Source organism: Prinia subflava, chromosome 5, assembly GCF_021018805.1.
Source record: "Prinia subflava isolate CZ2003 ecotype Zambia chromosome 5, Cam_Psub_1.2, whole genome shotgun sequence".
Lineage (NCBI taxonomy): Eukaryota > Metazoa > Chordata > Aves > Passeriformes > Cisticolidae > Prinia > Prinia subflava.
Genome location: NC_086251.1, coordinates 16,990,567 through 17,009,450, shown reverse-complemented (window position 1 = coordinate 17,009,450; position 18,884 = coordinate 16,990,567). Strand labels below are relative to the sequence as shown.

The 18,884-nt window shown below is 39.9% G+C and overlaps 1 protein-coding gene across 2 annotated transcripts in view; it reads right to left on the bottom strand.

Annotated features, from left to right (window-relative positions):
* Nucleotides 1-18,884, bottom strand: part of MOB2 (MOB kinase activator 2) — a 109,445-nt gene that overhangs the window by 40,070 nt on the left and 50,491 nt on the right. The window contains exon 1 of one of the 2 annotated variants that reach the window (XM_063398190.1): nucleotides 14,260-14,312. The exons of the other annotated variant lie outside the window; for it this stretch is intronic. Coding sequence (XP_063254260.1) covers nucleotides 14,260-14,297 — 38 coding nt within the window. The 5' untranslated portion in view covers nucleotides 14,298-14,312. Of the gene's footprint in view, nucleotides 1-14,259; nucleotides 14,313-18,884 lie in introns of those variants that run through there. 2 annotated transcript variants of the gene reach the window in all.

The following is an 18,884-nucleotide window of genomic DNA, read 5'->3' as shown; positions in this document are numbered from 1 at the left end:
TTACATATTCAAATTACTTCACAATGAAAAAGGACACTTTTTTGATCGAAGAAGGTATTTTGCCTAAACAAATACAGCAAGTTAGCAAAGAGCTGCTACTGCAGACACAGCACTTCCGAGGAGACCTGTGCTCTGCACACACATTCTAAAGTCACCTCTCACCCATGCCTCTGAGCTGTCCAAGTAAAACAAGCTATACTGGTAAAATAAACACATTTTGCCAATAAGTACACTTGACTTTGTTCCAGTGCAGGTGTACTCTCAAAAACCTTGTTCATACCCCAACCAACAACGCCAGAAGACATTTGGAGCAGTGTCAAGACTTACACAGGTAACGCCCAACTTTTCCACCCAGTGATTCACGCGTTTCCTCCGGTGGCATGCCAGGCTCGTACACCACAGAACCTACCTCGTGCTTCCCTGAAAAGCCTGATTTACTGGGATGTCACAAATCAAAGGTACTGCACGTGCAGGGGATGATGCAGCCACCTACCTGCTGCTCAGGAGCCCTCAGAAGATGGCAGCCAAGGCAGGGTGGCTGCCCCATGTCCAGAGGCTCCTTCCAAGGGCCCTTGGGGAAGCAGGGGCAATTAGGTCCAGGCCACAGAATGAGCTCCCAGAGCCAGGGATGCTCGGGTACACTTTATGCCAGCACACCACAGCAACCAGAGCGGTTCTGGGGTCAGAACCAGCCTTCAGTTCTTGTCTGCCTTCCATCTAGTTACCCCTGTAGTGAACCCAAAGCTTCATTAGCCTAAAGCACAACTCCCAGAAAGGCATCTGACTTCAACTTGTGTATCTGACAAGGAAGAAAAATTGGTTCTTTTTGCAGTAACTTGTTTCAATGGCTGATCACATCCATTGTTAAGCCACGCATCCTTTGAATATTTGAAACCTCCTTTTTTAACATCCATATTTCTAATTATGAATGCCATCCTTTCTCTGTTACAGCCTTCTTCTCCCTTTCTTTAAACTTCATTAGTTAGATATTATATTCATCTCTTGACCTTCTGAGTAATTAAAATAAACCTCCTTATGCCTCATTATTAGAAAGCTTTTTTTCCAGTTTTTAAATACTGCAGGTCTTTTCCACCTTTCTAATTTAGAAGATATCAAAGTGCCTGTTCAAAACAGTGAAAGCATAACTGCTCAAAATATCTGGAGCTCTCCTAAAATCTTAATAGGCATGAACAAGCACACAAAATTTCATGTGGGTCTCCATTCCCCAAAAAATTAAATAAGCTGTTGCAAGTTTTAAATGTTTTCTCACATTTAGAAGTTCAGAGATTATTTGCATCCCAAGTCAACAGAAAGAATGCTACTTCTCATTATTTCATCAAGGAAAGAAGTTGTTATTAAACCATCAATTTATTTACATTATCCAGAGAGAAGAGCTATAAATATAACTCTTGTTTTATAAATATTTAATCAGCTTAGTAACAATTAGAATCATTTCATCCCACATGGGCTATGCTACCTTTGATTAAAAACCTCAAGGAGAAAAAAAAAGAGGTTGTTTTTCTTGTAATCCCTTTTTTTCCCTTTCTCACCCACAACCATAGGGATGGAAGCCACAGCACGATCATTCAAAATTAGGTTGTAAGAAACAAATGGAGAGCACACGACAAAAATGTTTTATCCTCCTTCCACAGAAAATTATCATTGTGCTGCTTCCACTGTAATCCCTGAACACCCTTGAGCAAAGCGCAGTTATTGATTTGAGCCAAATTATCTGACCCAAGGGACTGTGTAGAAGGAGTGGAGAACTCGATATAGCCTAAAACTTGAATGAGTTGTGTCTTATCATCTGCTAATGTGACCATTAGCGTGGAAAGCCACTCAGTTCCACTTTTCTGCCCACTGTCTCCACTGCCTTCTTTATTCTTCCTTTCTTATACTCAGAAAGGGAAAATGCCTTCTCCCATCCCTTACAAGGAACATATTCAGACAGCAGCAGTGAGAGAAGCCCAAGCAAGTCGTGCCTCCTGATTCCTTCAATACTGTCCTTTGTCTCACTTTAAAAATGCTACTTTAACATATAGTGCTCAGGAAAGACAACCAACCATAGCTGAACTTGCTGAAAAACATGACCCACCCTCACCCTCCCCATAAACACACTCCATATACTCAAGATTATTGAGGTACTTGATGGATGAGAAACTCAAGGCTTATGCAAGTCAGAACTTGCAGACATTTCCCAACTTCAACGTGTTACACCTCTACCAAAAGTGAAAGCTGCAGTTTGCCCTCTCCAGGGCTTCATTTACTGCCTCATTTCTAATTCCAGACAATCAGTTCCCAGCAAAACTTGAAAGCCTGTGCTCTCTCACCATGCAACAAAGGCAGCCAGATTTTCCTCCTGTACTGTAGACATGTGCTTTTGTACAACAACTTCTATTAGCAGATTGTTGCTTAAGAGAAACAGACTGGCAGTGAGAAACAGCTCAGCAGCTTGGCATTTGTTCTACTTGTGTAACCCTTCACAAACAGCCTTGCATTTCCATGAAGTCAACAAACATCTGCTCCGTACACATACAAATATTAAACAATCCAGGAGCTGCAATGCTGTTCAAAAATTGGCTGAATGTATACAGACAAACAAAACCTGATTCACATTCTCATGCTTGAAGACCTAGGAGTGAAAATGAATGAAATTCTTGCAAAGAATTTGCAAAGACGTAGTGCCCAGCGTGGGCAACTACATCGGTTCCCATAAATGAGGGTAGTAAGACCGTACACAGAGCAAAACCACACATAGCTACTTGTCCCATTGTTCCAAGCTGCCAGGACATGGTGTTAAGTACAGCTGTTGGAGGAAGCCAGAAGTGCTCCAGAACACAGGAAAACACTTGGAGAAACAGAAGGCTGGGACTGAGAATGGAGAGGTGCAATCCAAGCGGAGCTGTTCAGTGCACACTCATCAATCAGAGAGCTGTGAGGAAACAGTGGTTGTGGCTCATCATGGTTGAAGATTACCAAAAACAATAATTTCCTCACAGTCTTGCAGTTTTTTGACCACCCTTTGAAGGATCATTCTAAGCAGTAAAAGAAAATTGAGTCAGAGCATTATGTCTGAAACTTGAAATGTGTAGAAGTTTGAAGTATGTATTTGGGACAACTAGGGAATTACATTTCTATGGAGGAGATGAAGCATGGTCTGAAACACTTTAAGTATTTTTAAACCCTCAGAGAGCTGTCTATTTTGAAATTTCATTGCCATATCCCAGTATGTACTTACAGAGGAGCAGACAAATTACAATTAATTTCCAAGAACATGAGAAGAAAATATTTAACCTGTATCCCAGCATAGTTTGTAATGCAAACTGCCTCATCATTATATTTATTCATGCTACAGAGCAGATTTACTATTTATATTTATCAGATTTACTGTGAGATTTACTATTGATAAACTATTCTATGCATACAGAAGTGGAAATTCATGGTTTTTATTTCCTGTTGAGAGTGCCATGGAAGCAAAGTTGGAAACTTATTATTCTATCCAGATTTTCAATATATGTAGACTATAAAAAGCTCAACTTACTTATTCAGTCTGCTAAATTTCTCCAAAACAGTGAGAGATATTCTCCCTCCCAGCAAATGGCTTTTCAGAACTCCTGTAGTCAGTGTACATGCTGATGGCCAGAACAAACTTACACACAATGTAACTCCTTTTCCACAGCAAAACAGAGAAATGGGAACTGATTCCAAACCCATATTCTGAAAAACCCAAACACTTACTTCTCTTGAACCATTTCTAGGAGAGATTATTCATAGGACTTCTCTAATACACAATGACACACTACTGTTTGCCCCATGTCTGACCATTGTGACCCCATCTATTGATCACACACTGCATTATTGACTGCACAGTTCTCCAACAGACAGCAAAATTATGGGTTTTTTTATTTAAAAGGAGAGCATCAAGAAGAGCTGTGAACTCTAACTTGGTTGAAATCACCTCCATGAAAGTAAAACTTATTTTCATAAACCACAGCAGTGTATTTTACTTTAAAAAACAGCAACTTCAATTTGTACTATTTAAAATTGGAATTCTGAAATAGGAATAGTGTTATGGTGGGAAAAGGCTGAAGCTACTCTTGTTCACAGAATATGGGCCAGAAAATCTAAACCAATTGACTTAGTTCTGGAGAAACATGACTGCCACACCTACAGATATCCCTCCAAGTCAAAAGAAGAATCATTCTGTTGCTATCCTGTACATTTTTACTGTCCTTACAAATATATTTGGATTGCAGTCGGAGAGGACTACAGTTACTTTCAGTGTGGCTTAAGCACATGTTCCTGCTCTGCCACTGTTCCTTGTAAAACTCACTCTTCAAAGCTTAATAGCCTGTGACAAAAACAAATCCATAAAACTGAAAACAAGGGATTTGGGAAAAGAGCCTGGAAGAGGAAAAATAATGACAATTTTTCTATGTTTCAAAGACTGGGTCCAAGAGGCCTAATAAAAACCACACATCCAGCTCTTTTGTCACCTCTTGGCCTGTTTCTGTCTGATGCAACTGTGCCAGTAAATCCTGAAGAGGTGGGCAGTGGAGGAAGGGGCTGTTTCACGAGGGCCCAGCCAAGGGCCTCTCGGGAGGCTGCAGCTGCCGTGGGCACGCACTCGCTGCCTGGCTTTTGTTTTTCAGAACTGGGAGAAAACACATCTCCCCCCTCCCTTGTCTGGGAAACAGGAAACAGATTCTTATAGAGACTCTCCCACATACAGACTGGGCAGGAAAAAGGTGGAGTTTGGCAACATTAAGATTTGTTCTTCAAATGCAGACCAGTAATTATTGTAAGGTAAGTGACAGGATGGCTGGGCTTACTAATGTTTACTCACCCTGGTGCTGCTGTTTTCAAATGTATTTATATTTCATCCAGACTTACCCATAAATGTAAAAATGAGTTATTTTTATCTGAGTTTTCAGGTGCTGAGACACTTGCACAGACTTTATTTACCTTTATATAAATGCAATGAATGTAAATAAATGTCTTTTTCAATAACTGTACAAGTTAATCCATTCTTATGAGCCTTATAAAGTGGCTAGACATTTTTATCCATTTATGCTTTTTCAAGTGGAGAATACAGCTCCCCAGAGCACAGGAAAGTTCTACACCTCCACTTCAGAAACCATTAACTAGTGGTAATATTGTTTTTAGCTCAAGGAGAAAAAAAATCATTAGGACAGAAATGTGTGTGGGTTTTCTAGGAAGGTCACTCACTTGTTAATTAATCTATGTGTTTGAAAGGACAGATCTTGTTGATCAAATGTGCATCAGGAACACATATTAAAAATTAGTAACAGAAGAAGAATTAATATGAATAAAAAGTAAGTTCTCCATTGGAAAAAACCCACCAAGATGTTGATTTGACACTCTTTGTTATGAGCTACCCAAGAAAAAAGTCCTAAAATAGCTTGATTGCATCACATACTAAGTTTGAGATGTTATTCAGCTTCACAGGAAGCACCTAATATCCAGACTGCTCAGTATTACAGTGTTAATCTGGATGGGAATCCACCTCTCTTTTTTCAAAAGTCATATTCCAACCATTGAGAAATTATTTTTTTTAAGTGAAAAAAATTAAATGAATCTGCAAAAATCTGATTTCTTTCAGTTCCTACACAGGTGCCTAAACTTGTGCTTGTCAAGGGCAGACTCAACAGCCTTTCAGAGCTTACAAAAATTTTTTTAGTAATCCTAAGTGCAAAGTCTTGAGCATATTACAAACACACAGCACTTAACTCCATAAAAACATTTAAATATATAGTCAGTGTAATACCTCTTCAGTGTTCTGTGAGCCATCACTCATTACAAAAATCCTCTCACAAGCTCTGTGAAATCAAATTATAATGAAAAAAATGATTAAATGCCCCACAGAAAATGCCTTGTTACTATATCTTGAATACACCCATAATTAAAACTGACTGGGAAGGCAAACACTTGTCTTGAAAAATAATGTGTCCAACACCTTTGAGTAATGTAGCTGCATGGCTGCTGTGAAATAAAGCACCCAAGCCAATAAAGCCAACAGGCACAGAGTCAGCAGCAGTGGTGCTGCAGCTCCCTCCCATTCAGCAGGAGCCTCCTGCCAATGCATGAGGTTCCTAATCCTTAGCACCCTTTGGCATCCCTGCTGTTCTCTCCCACACAGAGTAAGTTAAAGAACTCCCATTTTCTTTTAGCTAAGCTGGCAGCACTAAGCAAAGTCATGGTGTATGCTGCGTTGCTGGCAGGACACAGCTGTGGGAACTGGAGACTAAAATAATCATTAACAGGTTTGGGTTTTTTTTCTTTTTCTTCCTTAGCTTAAAAGGGGGCCATATTCAAGAGTCCCGTCAAGACAACTACAAGGAAAGAAACTTCAATTTACATCATTATGATAGGTATGGTTTGACAATGGGCATGGGAAGAAAGCATGCTCCCATTCTCTTTTAATGGAGAGTCTGAATTCACTGAAAAATGCTTTTTAAATGGCTACACTTAATACAATTATTCCATATCCTTTCACAGTAACAACCCATTAAAAACCTCTAGTCCTCAGAGCATCTTAGAGGGAGACGCAAAAATAAACTGTCCATTGCATATCAAACTTCTGTATCTGCAATTCCCAGTAACTGGTATAAAAGCTGACAGGTAATTTACTGCCCCTAGTTATTACTAATGAGCTATAAATTTGGCTGTTAATAGTTCTGGTGTTAAACAGATAAATTATATGGCTAGTTTTAGTGGGCACTTCTTACCCTTCATATATGCAACTTTCATTATAAGCCCACAGTACATACTCCAGAAAGCAGTTTACTTGTAGAGAGAGAGGGAGGTGTCAGAGAAGGTGCAAAAAAACCTTTTAAAAATTCAGCATCTGAAGTGTTTTGTTGTTCCCTGTTCTGGCCCCAGATTGTTAATGGAACATCTTTGTAATACTCAAATCCTAAGATGAGCCCTTCCTACCACCTGAGATTTTCTATAAGAGCAAGGATGGCTGTTCTCTTGAATATGTGAACATTGTTTTATGTCAAGAGGTGAGACATTCCCATTAAGTAAGTACATATACTATGGGGGGGATTAAAAAAAAAAAGAAAAAATAAAGGGAGAGAAGAATACACACACACAAGACCAGCATCAGCACATTCTGGAGTTCTGAATTATATGTTTGCTTCTGGTAGAGACTAATAAAATATCCATGAAGACTTGCTGTTAGCTGCATGTAGATAAGCTATGAGAATGAACATAAATTCCTGTAAGTTGTTCTTTGATTTAAATATTTCCAAAAGTTGGGAGACAAACTGATTAGGCCAGTTTTAAGAGTATGCATCAAAATGAGCATACTTCTGTACCATAGCCTGAGTCTTAATCACCTTTTTGTACTAAAAACAAAAACAAAAAACCCCACCCCCCCAAAAAAAACCCAAAAACCCAACCAAACAAAAAAAAACTCAAAGACTTTTCAAAAATGATACTAAAGTATCAACTGGCTAATAGAGTACTCAATAGAGTACTGCAGTTTCAGAATTGCATTATAAAATTATTTCACACTGTATGCCCTAGTGATCTGTATAACTGGCTGACAAAGATGTTACCCCCCTCCCCAAAAAATTGATATTTAATGTAAATACTTATTTTCTGTAAGTCATCTGCAGCATTCACCATGAAGAAGGCCCAGTTCCAAATCCATATTTGGGAATAACACTATTAATACAACAACAATGACTCACAGTGCAAGTTCTAATGAAATCTTTTATTTAGAAGTATTACATTTATAATACTTTCCCCATATAAGGTTTGCAGTTTAAGCCTTTGCACATACATTGTTAGTGAATATAAAAATGCTTAAACTACTTTTGAATACTCATGCATACAAAAAAAATCCAAAGAAAACACATGTGAGATCATAAATCTTGTGTTGTAGGACAAATCCTACGTGCACAGCTAGGCTGAGTATAAAGGGCAATGGAATCACAGAATGATTTGGGTTGGAAGGGACCTTAGAGGTCATCCAGTTTCAGCCTCACTGCAATGGGCAGGGAACCTTCCACTAGACCAGGCTGCTGAGAGCCCCATCCAGTCCAGCCTCGAACATTTGCAGGGATGGGGCACCCACAGCCTCCCCATAACCTGTTCAAGTGCCTCACCACCCTCACAGCAGAGAATTTCCCCTCTTTCAGTGTGAACCCCTTACTCCTTGTCCTGTCACTACAGTTCCTGATAAAGAATCCCTCTCCTGCTTCCCTGTAGGCTCCCTTCACATACTGGAAAGCTGCTGTGAGTTCTCCACACAACTTTCTCTTCTCCAGGCTGAACAACCCCCAACTTGCTACAAACTACTTTCTACAATTTTCTCAGCCTGAATAGTTCAAGTAGTTCAAAGGAAAAAAATACTCCCAACCCTTTATAAAACAAACACCATTCCTGAAGGTGAAGATTTACTCAGAGATACAGAATTACAGTTCTAGAAGTGGTTTGGTATTTTGCACTGTATTTCAAACTTAGCAAACATAGAGTAAGGTGAACAGTAGCAGGAGTGCCCAGGATGCATAAATAATGCTAAAATGTCGTGGAATTGCTGCAAATGGTAAGCTGCTGTCACCACATGGTGACAGGGGAACTACTGTCAGTCCTGCTGTTTGCTTTCAGGACCCTTGCATTCATCATCATCCTCTTTCTCCAGCTTTTGATGGCTCCATAACCTCTCCACACTGTTCCTGCAATAGAGCCAACAGTGAAACGAATGGGCCCTCCCTCAGGCAGAGCCCAGGGAAGAGCACAGGAGCCAGAACCTGCAGGAACCTTCACAGCACAGCGGGGCAGCAGTGGCCAGAAACCCCTTCTGACTGTGGGAAAGGGTGCGAGACTGGAATCCTGTCTCCATCATTTGGCCATGTGACTGTGCAGTAATGGAATGGTAAGCATGGGATGCAGGGGAGTGGAGTGGGAGACTTAAGCAAAATATTTTATAAAGGAAACTTATGTTGTTTATAGCATGAGAGTATTTGCCACATTTTGCTTGTCCTCAGGGGCTGTTCTCCCTCTGTACACATCCAGCAGAGCTGCCTTAGATGTCTAAATCCAAACACTACTGAAACACCATCCCTGCATACACTGCTGCAACACTCCTCCCCCCAAAAGGAGCAAAATAAGGGCATTCTAGTGACATATGAGAAGCCATCTCCCTTTGTAGCTGAGGCACATGAATGAATATCACTGCAAGCTTCAAAAAATGTAGGCCTAAACCTGTAACTAAGTTACAAATGAGGAGAGGGCTGTAGCTGCCCAAGAAGGTACTAAGACACCTCCAGCCAGGCAGAGCTCAGCCAGGAGGGCTGGCATTTTGTACCTTGGCTTGCATTTTCTGACACCATAAAGCATTCTCTCTAAAAGACCACTCTCCGAAAATGGATTCACAATCAAAAAAACCCTAGAGTGGATAATCTACATTTTTGGCCCTAATCTGATAAATTTGTGCTGTGCTTTCCAAGGATAACAGTCTGTACTGCTACCCTTAGATTTCCCCTTTTTTCGTGACAGAAGACGTGGTAATTTGGGAGGACTGTAAAGCAGTTCAAACAGCTGCTTTTCCTCAGATAAGATATTTGGGTTTTCATACTACCTCAGTCTGCCAGATGAGCTATTTCAATGGGCTTTCATGAGCTGTTTGTCACGTTCTTCAAAGATATTTTTCCTGCACTTGCAATGAGACTTAATAAAAAGGCCATCTCAAGCAGACTTACTGTGTTCTTTCCGATTTTGACTTTTTTGGGCAAAACAAACATAAGCTACTACTTTCTCTCCTTGGCTTGCCTTACGTCAGTACAAGATGGAAGCACACAAGAAAAACAAATTCTTTTTCAATTTCAGTGCTTGGCTCAAAATCAAAAATCATTAGTTTAAAGCAGTGGCTTGGAGAAGAGGAAACAACTTGGGGCCAACAATATTTTTTATCAGTCAGTGAGCATCCATTAATCATTAAGATATTCCTAAGTATTTTGTCTTTGTCCAACTTGAATTTGTTTCAAGGCAGTGGTTAGTTCTGACTGTGATAATATACAATCACCTTCATGTACGCACAGACCCAAGATGAATGCAGAAAAAAAAAATATCCCTTCCATGCAGCGTGGAACTCAAAGAACATTTTCACAGGGCCCCTCTGAGCAGAGGGGAGATGTCAAACTATTTGAACTCTCAGGTGAAACACTGATGTAACAACATCACAAGTTAAACACAAACTTTTTCAGAAAATTGAGCAAGTGTTCCTCAGTGGCACAGGCACTGAGGTGCTAAACTGCAAATACTGCATTGTCAAAGCTTTCACCCCCTCCAGATTTCTGAATGCACGATCTAGCTATGTTCTTTTGGCAATTAATGTCCCAGGAAAACATGCCACACAGCAGTTATTCAGCAGTGCAGAGTCAGGTAGGGCAATGATGAAAGGATAAAAAAATATTTAATTAAAATCTAAACATTTTAAATTGTGCTACACATTTGTTTCAGCAAATAATCTCTTGCATATGCTGTTCAGTTCCATCACTACAGGTCTGGGATGGCCACTGTACAGGAGTTGCAGAGATTACTGCTCAGTTTTAACAGCTGTCTTACACAGTTGACAAACTTCTGAACCTGAACTTTCAAACCAAATGGGGTCACTTGGCCTTGTCAAAGCTACCATGACAAGCAGAAGAGAATCATCACGTGGCTCTCTGGCCAGGGTCATCACAAAGCCCAGTGTGGGTGCAATTTTTACCTTGCAGGCCATTGATCAGTATTCCCTATGCCACTGGGAGAGAAGCCAGCTGTCCAACAGAGGTGTTCACTTGTGCAACTGGACCATCTACTCACCACTGCAGCAAAGCCTTCCTGCAGAGGCCAAGGCCATTGTGCAGGGACACCAGAAGGGCACAGTTCTGTCTGCACCATCATGAAGGTTATAGCAATGCACAGGCCTGTATATGATGATCTAAAAGACACAGCAAGTTTAGACCACATGACCAAAGTTCAAGCTGCGCTGAGGTCACATCTTGTGAAATGCATGCTTGGATTTACAACCTTCCTTAAACTCAAGTCACTAGGAGAAAAAGAGGAAACAGATGTGTAGTAAACAATATTTGTTGACACCCTAACAGCCTGCAAAGACTTATACTGAGTATCACTAATTCCAGCTGGTGAAGGGACAAGAGAAGACAAAAGAAGAAATAGTAATTGCAAAGACAAAAAAATTGATGCTGCAATGATTACAGTGCTAGTGCACTTTTCAGTGTCACTGTGTCACAACACAGCACCAAGCAAATAAAGGAATATCTCCCAAGCTAATATGACCTTCAAAAGAGATCGTTTATGCAAAGAAACTTTGCAATGCAAAGAAATACAATCAGGATACAGCAGGATAGCACACATCAGAAAAGCTGACTTGACAGCATGGTCAAAGAGATGCTGGCAGGTAAGATTTCTACCTCAGTCTCAGCAAGATAAAGTGGGTCGTCTAACTCAGTGTCCTCTGATAAGTCTCAGCACCAGAACCCTTTGTCTCTACAAGCCTAACCATTACCCACTTCAACAAGCAAGAGCAAACATGTCTGTGTCCAGTGAGACCTGCTCAAAGAATGCCTATAAATCACTGTTTCTAAGTGAAACTCTGGAATTTAGTTGTGTTTCCCGTTTTTGTTTGTACAGGTCTTACACTAGTGTCAAGTGAGGTGAGATGGAACAGCAGAAAAGCGAGGCAGGGGAGGCTTTTTGCTGCTATTAGGTTGTAAAATATCTTCAAGTATCTTACCTCCCCTTGCAACCTCTCTCTCCCTTTATGACTTTACAACTGTAATCAGAGCCTGACCAAATCATACCCAATGAAAAAAAACTTATTATCATGATTACTTTTGCTACACATTCTAGTTTACAACCTCCTTTTTTCTTGTTTGGTTTTGGGGATTTTGGGCAGGGGCAGGGAGAGGTTTGGGGTTTTTTTGTTTTGTTTGGGGGTTTTTTAGTTGTTTTGGGGCTTTTTGTGTGTGTGTGTTTATTCTTTTGGGGGGGAGGGGTTTTTTTTGTTTGGTTGTTGTTTTTTTCTTAATAATGACGTTTTCATGCACTGCACTGTAGAGAGCACTCCCACAGCAGCTATCTGCCCTACAACACTCCACCCCAATGAGCTCCCCTCTCCTCAAGTGACCTGCACAACAGGGCGCCTCTCCACCTGACAAGTGGAACACGCTGTCCCAAACAAAAACCCTTGAAGATCAAAACAAGCTTTTCTGCTGACGTGGCAAAAGTTTAGGCTAAACAGGAAAACATACTTGAAGCTCTTTTTCCATTACCTTGCATTATTAAACCATCTAGGCAAGAGATAAACATAAAAGGAATTTCTTTAATTAGATAAATCAACTCCTCAGCATCTGTTGTTTAATAAAGTAAAGCAGATCAGCATGTTGGAATCAGATAATATTGAAGTCTCCCACAAACTCACAGCTGAAGCTTCTTTTTCATGCAGGCATTTGGGTGCCACTGGTTTTACTCACTGTAATACAACACTTCCAGTTAAATGCTCACTGTAAAATGTAATGCCAGGTACAGACTCGGCCACAGCAAGTGAAATTCCTTAAAATGATTATGCATCATCTCACAAGTTAGAACAAGGCAGAACAGATGCACAGGGTGAGCCTGCACAATATATTTCTGTAAAGTTCTATACCATGCATTCATTTTAAATAAAACTCAAATCAATTAAAGATTGTGCTTCTTGTAACTAAAGTCTAAAAAAATTCCTTTAACATAAGCAATATCCATTACCTTCTGCTTTTCAGCATAATTTCTTAATTGACTCTCTAGGATAATCTGTCAAGGTCACAAACCTCTGCAAAAAAGACAAATTAATGAGAATATATTCTTAGTCTCTCTACTATAAACCAAATCCCACTGAGGGATAAATTCATCTTACAGCTTAAAACCAAACACTGTAAGATAGTAACTTTCAACTGTTTGATCTTGCATACAGTTACATGATGGCATGTTTATTACAGTCGTAAAAAAATGTGGATGTGCCAGGAAGATGTTAACACCCATCTACTTTAACATTGAGAAAACCTAATCCAAATCAAATTTTGGAATTTTAAAAAATCAAAGGTAAACATATTCTGGCAAAGCAAAAGATCTTCTCTAAGCAGCACTGGGCAAACCAGTGCAGGCAAAAACCAGTGCAGTCCAGCTGAACAACACTGCCAAAGTATTCCAAATCCATCTGGGCTGGGATCTGCCTTTCCTGCAGAGATTGCCACTCGGCTGCAGCACGGACCGTGAGTTTAAAGCAAGGAGGCATGGTAGGGTTATTCTGCTCACCTGTACTCTGAAGCACATCCAGAACACATCTGGGCTGTTCAGGAGCGCAGCACTTAGCACAGCACTTACTCATTACAGAGGGTTAAAGGCTGCTAAGTAAAGTGACACTCACAGACTGACAACCTTCTTCATTTGTCACCTGCCAGCTGCAAGTAAACAGTTACCACTGCACAGTGGAAGTGCAAGTCCTCTTCAGACCAGCTAAGCTGTGCTCAGAAATAAAACTTACATCGTATGAAGACACACAAGAATCTGCTTTAGTAAATATCAAACACAATTATTAAAAAAAAAAAAAAACACCTGAAAATTCTCTATTTTCAATTTTTATAAAATTCCTTGAACAAGGAATATTTAGTTCATTATCATCTTTCCAGTTATGGTATATTCTCTGTCACTGAGAAGATGTAACAGCAATCAGAGAGAAATAAAATCAGTGTTTTTAAAACCACAAAGCTAGTAGACTAACTCAGAGTAGTAATTTCAAGTAGTAAAAACTTAAAATAATTTTTCATCCTGGTGAAATTTATAGTAATTTGTATTTTGTGTTGGGAAGCATCACATTGAATGAGTTTAGCTCTTTTTTGTATCAAAAGCTGGAAAATACTTAAAATTATTACCACAGGCACTTCTTTGGGAATCACAGAGTTCCTAATGTTTCATGGCTTTACTGGGCAGATCCACCTCATTTTAACATACAGACAACTCTAACCTGCCCCCACCAAATGCACGCACTATAAAAGCAAGCCTAACAAGGTACAGGAGAAAACAAATAAGCTGCACATTTCCTACACTGTGATGCTCTATTCTTTTTGAGACAAAAGACATGGCCATTATTTTATGTACCCCGTCACTAGAAAGGAAAATAAAAGCTTCTGTTTTCACGTGGTTTTAATGACCAAGTTTCAAAAGAGGATGCAGGCTCTTTCTTACCCGTTCAGTGTGTATGACCCATTCCTCCTGAGTCTCATACTTGCAGATAAGAATCTTAGGAAAAAGTCCCGAATGAGGTGGTTTGTCCTCTGGAAAGCCAGAATACAGGCACCTGTTTGGTGGTTGTACTTTTTGTTCACCAGGGGATCTCTTTCCTGTTTCTCTGAGTCATCAGTGGGGAACAATGCGAAACCACCACCAGAGCCACTGAGCAGGAAGCCCAGAGGAAACTGCCTGCAGCCAAACAGGAGTCTGGAGGTGTAAAATCTCCCCAACACACCGCTCACAAAACCTTGGAGCCCGCTAAGGAAAAGCAGCAAAAACTCAGAGAAGGAGTTTTTTATAAAGTACCTAAAGCTCTCCCTGCACGTGTAAGAATAAATTTTGTAGAAAGCTGTAGTTTATCAGTGGGCTGCTCTTTTTCTGAATAGCCTGAAAGCAGCTTCAGACCTATTCCCTCCTGCTCACCGGCCCAGCTGCAACTATTACTCAAGCACTACTCTCGGAGCTCAAGGCAACTAAACAAGAAGCCCTAGATAACAAATACTCAGCCTTTTTTGTTTTGGGGCTTTTTTTCTCCCTCCCAGTATCAAGTCAGAAATTACACATGTGGAAAGGGACATACGATTAGTGGTTAAAAGGATTATTTTCCTTGTAGTAGGTTAAAACCAGGCAGATCTAAAGTCACGCTCGAATGCTGCAGGGAAAAATATCCTCTAGCAGTCCAGTGCTGGGCAAGCTGCCCTGCATAAATCACAGCATTGCACTGTCTCTGATGAGGCTGTTTTCCTCCCCTTTCTGTTCACCCTGCCATTCCCTGAAAGCTGTGAACCAAACAGCTGCACAGCTTAGTGCCTGGTGAGTCTACCACACAAGGCAAAACTCACTCCAGGTAGTTGTTGATCATTGACTGTCTGTGAGCAGATCAACACCAACTGAAGTAATAAATCACATGAAAAGTATTTTCATGAATGGATGTTGAAATGACCATCACTTGTGGCCCAGGTAAAACTGCTTTAGGATAATGGGAAAACTGCACACTAGACAAATATAAAGATTAAATATTCACTACCTAACAAAACAGAAGTAATCAATCCCATAGAACTCTGGCCTGAGTAAAACATTCTTCTTATCTGAATGGCTCAAATGTCTAAAGCCAGTATGCTTGTCAAGCTGCTTTTTTTTTTTTAAGTAGCTTAACAGTTATAGAAAACCAGCCAAACAACAACCAAAAAAAGAGAATTACTCTATTCCTCTGTAGGTGCCTCAGATTATACAGTTAAATGTAATCAAGAATACCTATATAAAGACTATAGATCACAAACGTTGAGAGAAAAAGAGTTATGTTGAATTACTGAAGAAATCAATGTGGTCCTGTTGATAAAAGGCAATGAGACTGAGCTGTACAAACAGGCTGCATCTGCAGGACAGAAATTCTCAGCATCTACCTGGCCTAATCTGGAGCACTGTGCTCAACCCATGGCACCCTAGTTGAAGGCAGATGTAGAATTAGCTGGAGCCTAGAGAGCATAAAGATTATCTGTTTTACAGATGCAAAAACTGACGGAGAAAAACAAGACAACACCTTCCAAGAATGTAAAGAGAAAGAAAACAAAATGTTCTTCCTGCTCTGTCCATCATAGAGGCACTTGAATTAAGCAAGAAACACACCAGGTTAGGATTCTTTTGCTTGGTATGTGTGTGTATTTGGGTTTTAAGTACAGGGATAGATTAGAGTCTGCATCATTGCAGGCCTTGGAGATGATGTTGCTCCAGAGCTGGGGACTGACTAGGAGACCTCTGCAGGTGTCTCTCATCCCTACCTTCCTATGATTTGCTCCCAGTTCTAGCTGGTAGAAAAAAATGAAAATCATGCTGTGTAACCATGACACAAACTAGCTCAAGTCAAACTAGACTAGAGCATGCTCTAGAATTTCCTCCTCAAAATAAGACAGAGTGGCCAAGACTCCAAACAGGTGCAATACCTTATGAGCACAGTGGTGGCAGGTCCTCTTTTTATCATTTACATTCTGGGAGAGAATGGTACTTCATGTTCTTCTCAGCTTTACAAAGACCCTACCTATGTAGTGGCTGGGACCGGGGCAAAATTATTCCAGTTGCTATGGTCAGGCCCTGCTGTCCCTCAGGAGCTGGCCAAGAGTCCCTATGACCATGGAACAGCTCAAAGTCAGGCCCCTGCAGGCAGCTACCAACACACCAGGGCTGAGTAAAGCACGGACACATTCTTGGAAGCTTATCAAAGTAAACTAGGATGATTTATTTGGCTAATAATCTAGAGAATCAAAAAAGTTGAAGTTAATAAATAAAAAATGCTACATAAAGATAATTTCTAAATGCTCTGCAAACCCAATCCAAATGAAAACTTGTGCTCCATTTTCTTCTTGGAATATGAGATTTTAGAGAGGTCACCCTAAACCCAGGCTCAGAGTAAAATCCAGGCTCTGGTATGTTTGCAGCTTTACTGGAAATAAAAGATACATCTGACAGTATAACTGAATCATATATGACACTGGGCTTTGTTTGGGTATCTCGTAATTTGCACTGGAGGTGCAATATTCCACAGCAATATGGAACATGGGAATTTGTCATGAGGAGGTGTCTGGTAGCTATTATTTAACAGCAATTGAGTAATATTCTGAACTGGAGAATTGTATTTCTTTGTAAATTAAAAACAAACAAAAACCCACACAGACTATCCCACAGCTTTTAAAGCGCCTTTCTGGATACAAAATTTAAGCGATTTACCCATGAATTTTCTGAGCATTTTGCTTTCACTGGCTACCTAAATTTTTAAAAATTAATTTCATAATTCTGCTGGGTTTTTTGAAACTCTACTTCTGCAGAAAGACATTGAATCCTTTTTTCTTTTTCACTCCCCCATGCTCTTTCAGGATTACAGCAGCACAAGGGTATGTGTTCTTTAACATCTCCATCTGAAAACTATTATAAGAAACCAGCAACTAAATATAAACTGTCCAATCAGAGCCAGAGTCAGCCACATCGATGCTGGGATCCCAAAACGCTATCATGGACAAAAGAACTTACCACAGAAACACAGCTAAGCCTACTTGCCAACACAACCTCTTCAGAAACAATGAACTCCTGCTCCAGAGAGGTCTTCTGGAGAAATGTGTTTGTTGACAGAGATTTAAAAGCCCCTTATTTTCAATCAACACAAACATGATAAACTCGCTGAATAGACAACTCCATGGTGAGGCAATGTGCTACAGACATTATCTCCTACAGTATTTTCAATTAGCTGCACCTAAAGAAATCCTCTTCTCCTCTCCCTCCCTCCACGTACGAATTCCAGAGACCATACACAAGCTGAATCATCCTCACTGTGGTGAAGGCACACGGGAGAAGGGAAAACATCTTTATGTCTCCTTAAGATCCCTGCTGACGAATAAAGTGTTTGTACAGCCCACTTCTCTTTTATTCCCTTTCCCAAGCAGAATCCATAAACTTTCGCATGGATTTTTTGTTCACAGGCTAAATATTCACCCAATTACTGCTCTGCTTCCAAGGGGAATTTCAACAGTACCATTTGGCCTAGTTATTCTGGACATTAGCTCAAAGAGCAGTTCTTTAGATAACATAAATTAGCATGGTTGATTTACCATTTTCAATCATGTTCCAGCTACTTTGAGCTTTGAAAACATCATTAAAAGATCTATTTTAATTCCTATTAAATAAATTCCCATTTAACAGGGAAATGTACATGTTAAGTAAAAGGCTGAGTACAGAAGAGAAGAACCAATCCTCCACCACTTGGACAGACTTACAGTACACTCAGAGCTTAATTATTCATCCAGGGGGAGCTTTGCATATGAATGAAACATCTTTCTACATCTAAAAAGAAATATTCACTAGCAACCTCAGTTCTCCACATCTGGTCAGGAAAGAGAGGAGACAGAGTGCCCATATGTACCCTATTTGCCAGAGCCAGGGTTTTCACAAGTGTTAAAAAGTTACTTCTACAGTATATTTATTATCATTTTATAGGAGTATTGTTGATCCTCTTTTGAAAAATCTATTTGAATTCATCTATTTGATTACTGAAGAAACAATTTACTCTCTTTCTCCAGGAAAATACCCACTAACTTAATGCTTAACCTTGTTTTCTACTGTCTTGCATCATAGCTTGTATTTAAGGACTGTACCAGTTAATTCCCATGATAATCAGTGAAATACTCAACTGTTACAAGAAACAAATTTGAGGCTCCTTTTCTGGGCTAATTATACTCTTACAGCACTGCACCAAAGATCAGTCAGGTTCACTTTACTTCTACCTAATTACTTATGTAACTCAGACATAATTTAAACACTGATATTAGAGGAACAAAGATCTTAAATATCACTATCAACTGCTGCTTGATAGGGAATGAAAAAGTACAAGAGGAGAAGGAGAACAGGAAAACTGACTGTAAGACATAGCTAGATGTAAATGTTACCCCAAATTCTTCAGATTCATTTGACATGTGAAGACAGTGCTGCCTCAGCTTCAGAGCTGAAGAGATTTCTTTGCCAAACTTGTAAAGAAGTCTCGTTACACTGGAGATTTTGCATTAGTATTGAACAGAAAGAAAAAAGCCCTGTGTGGG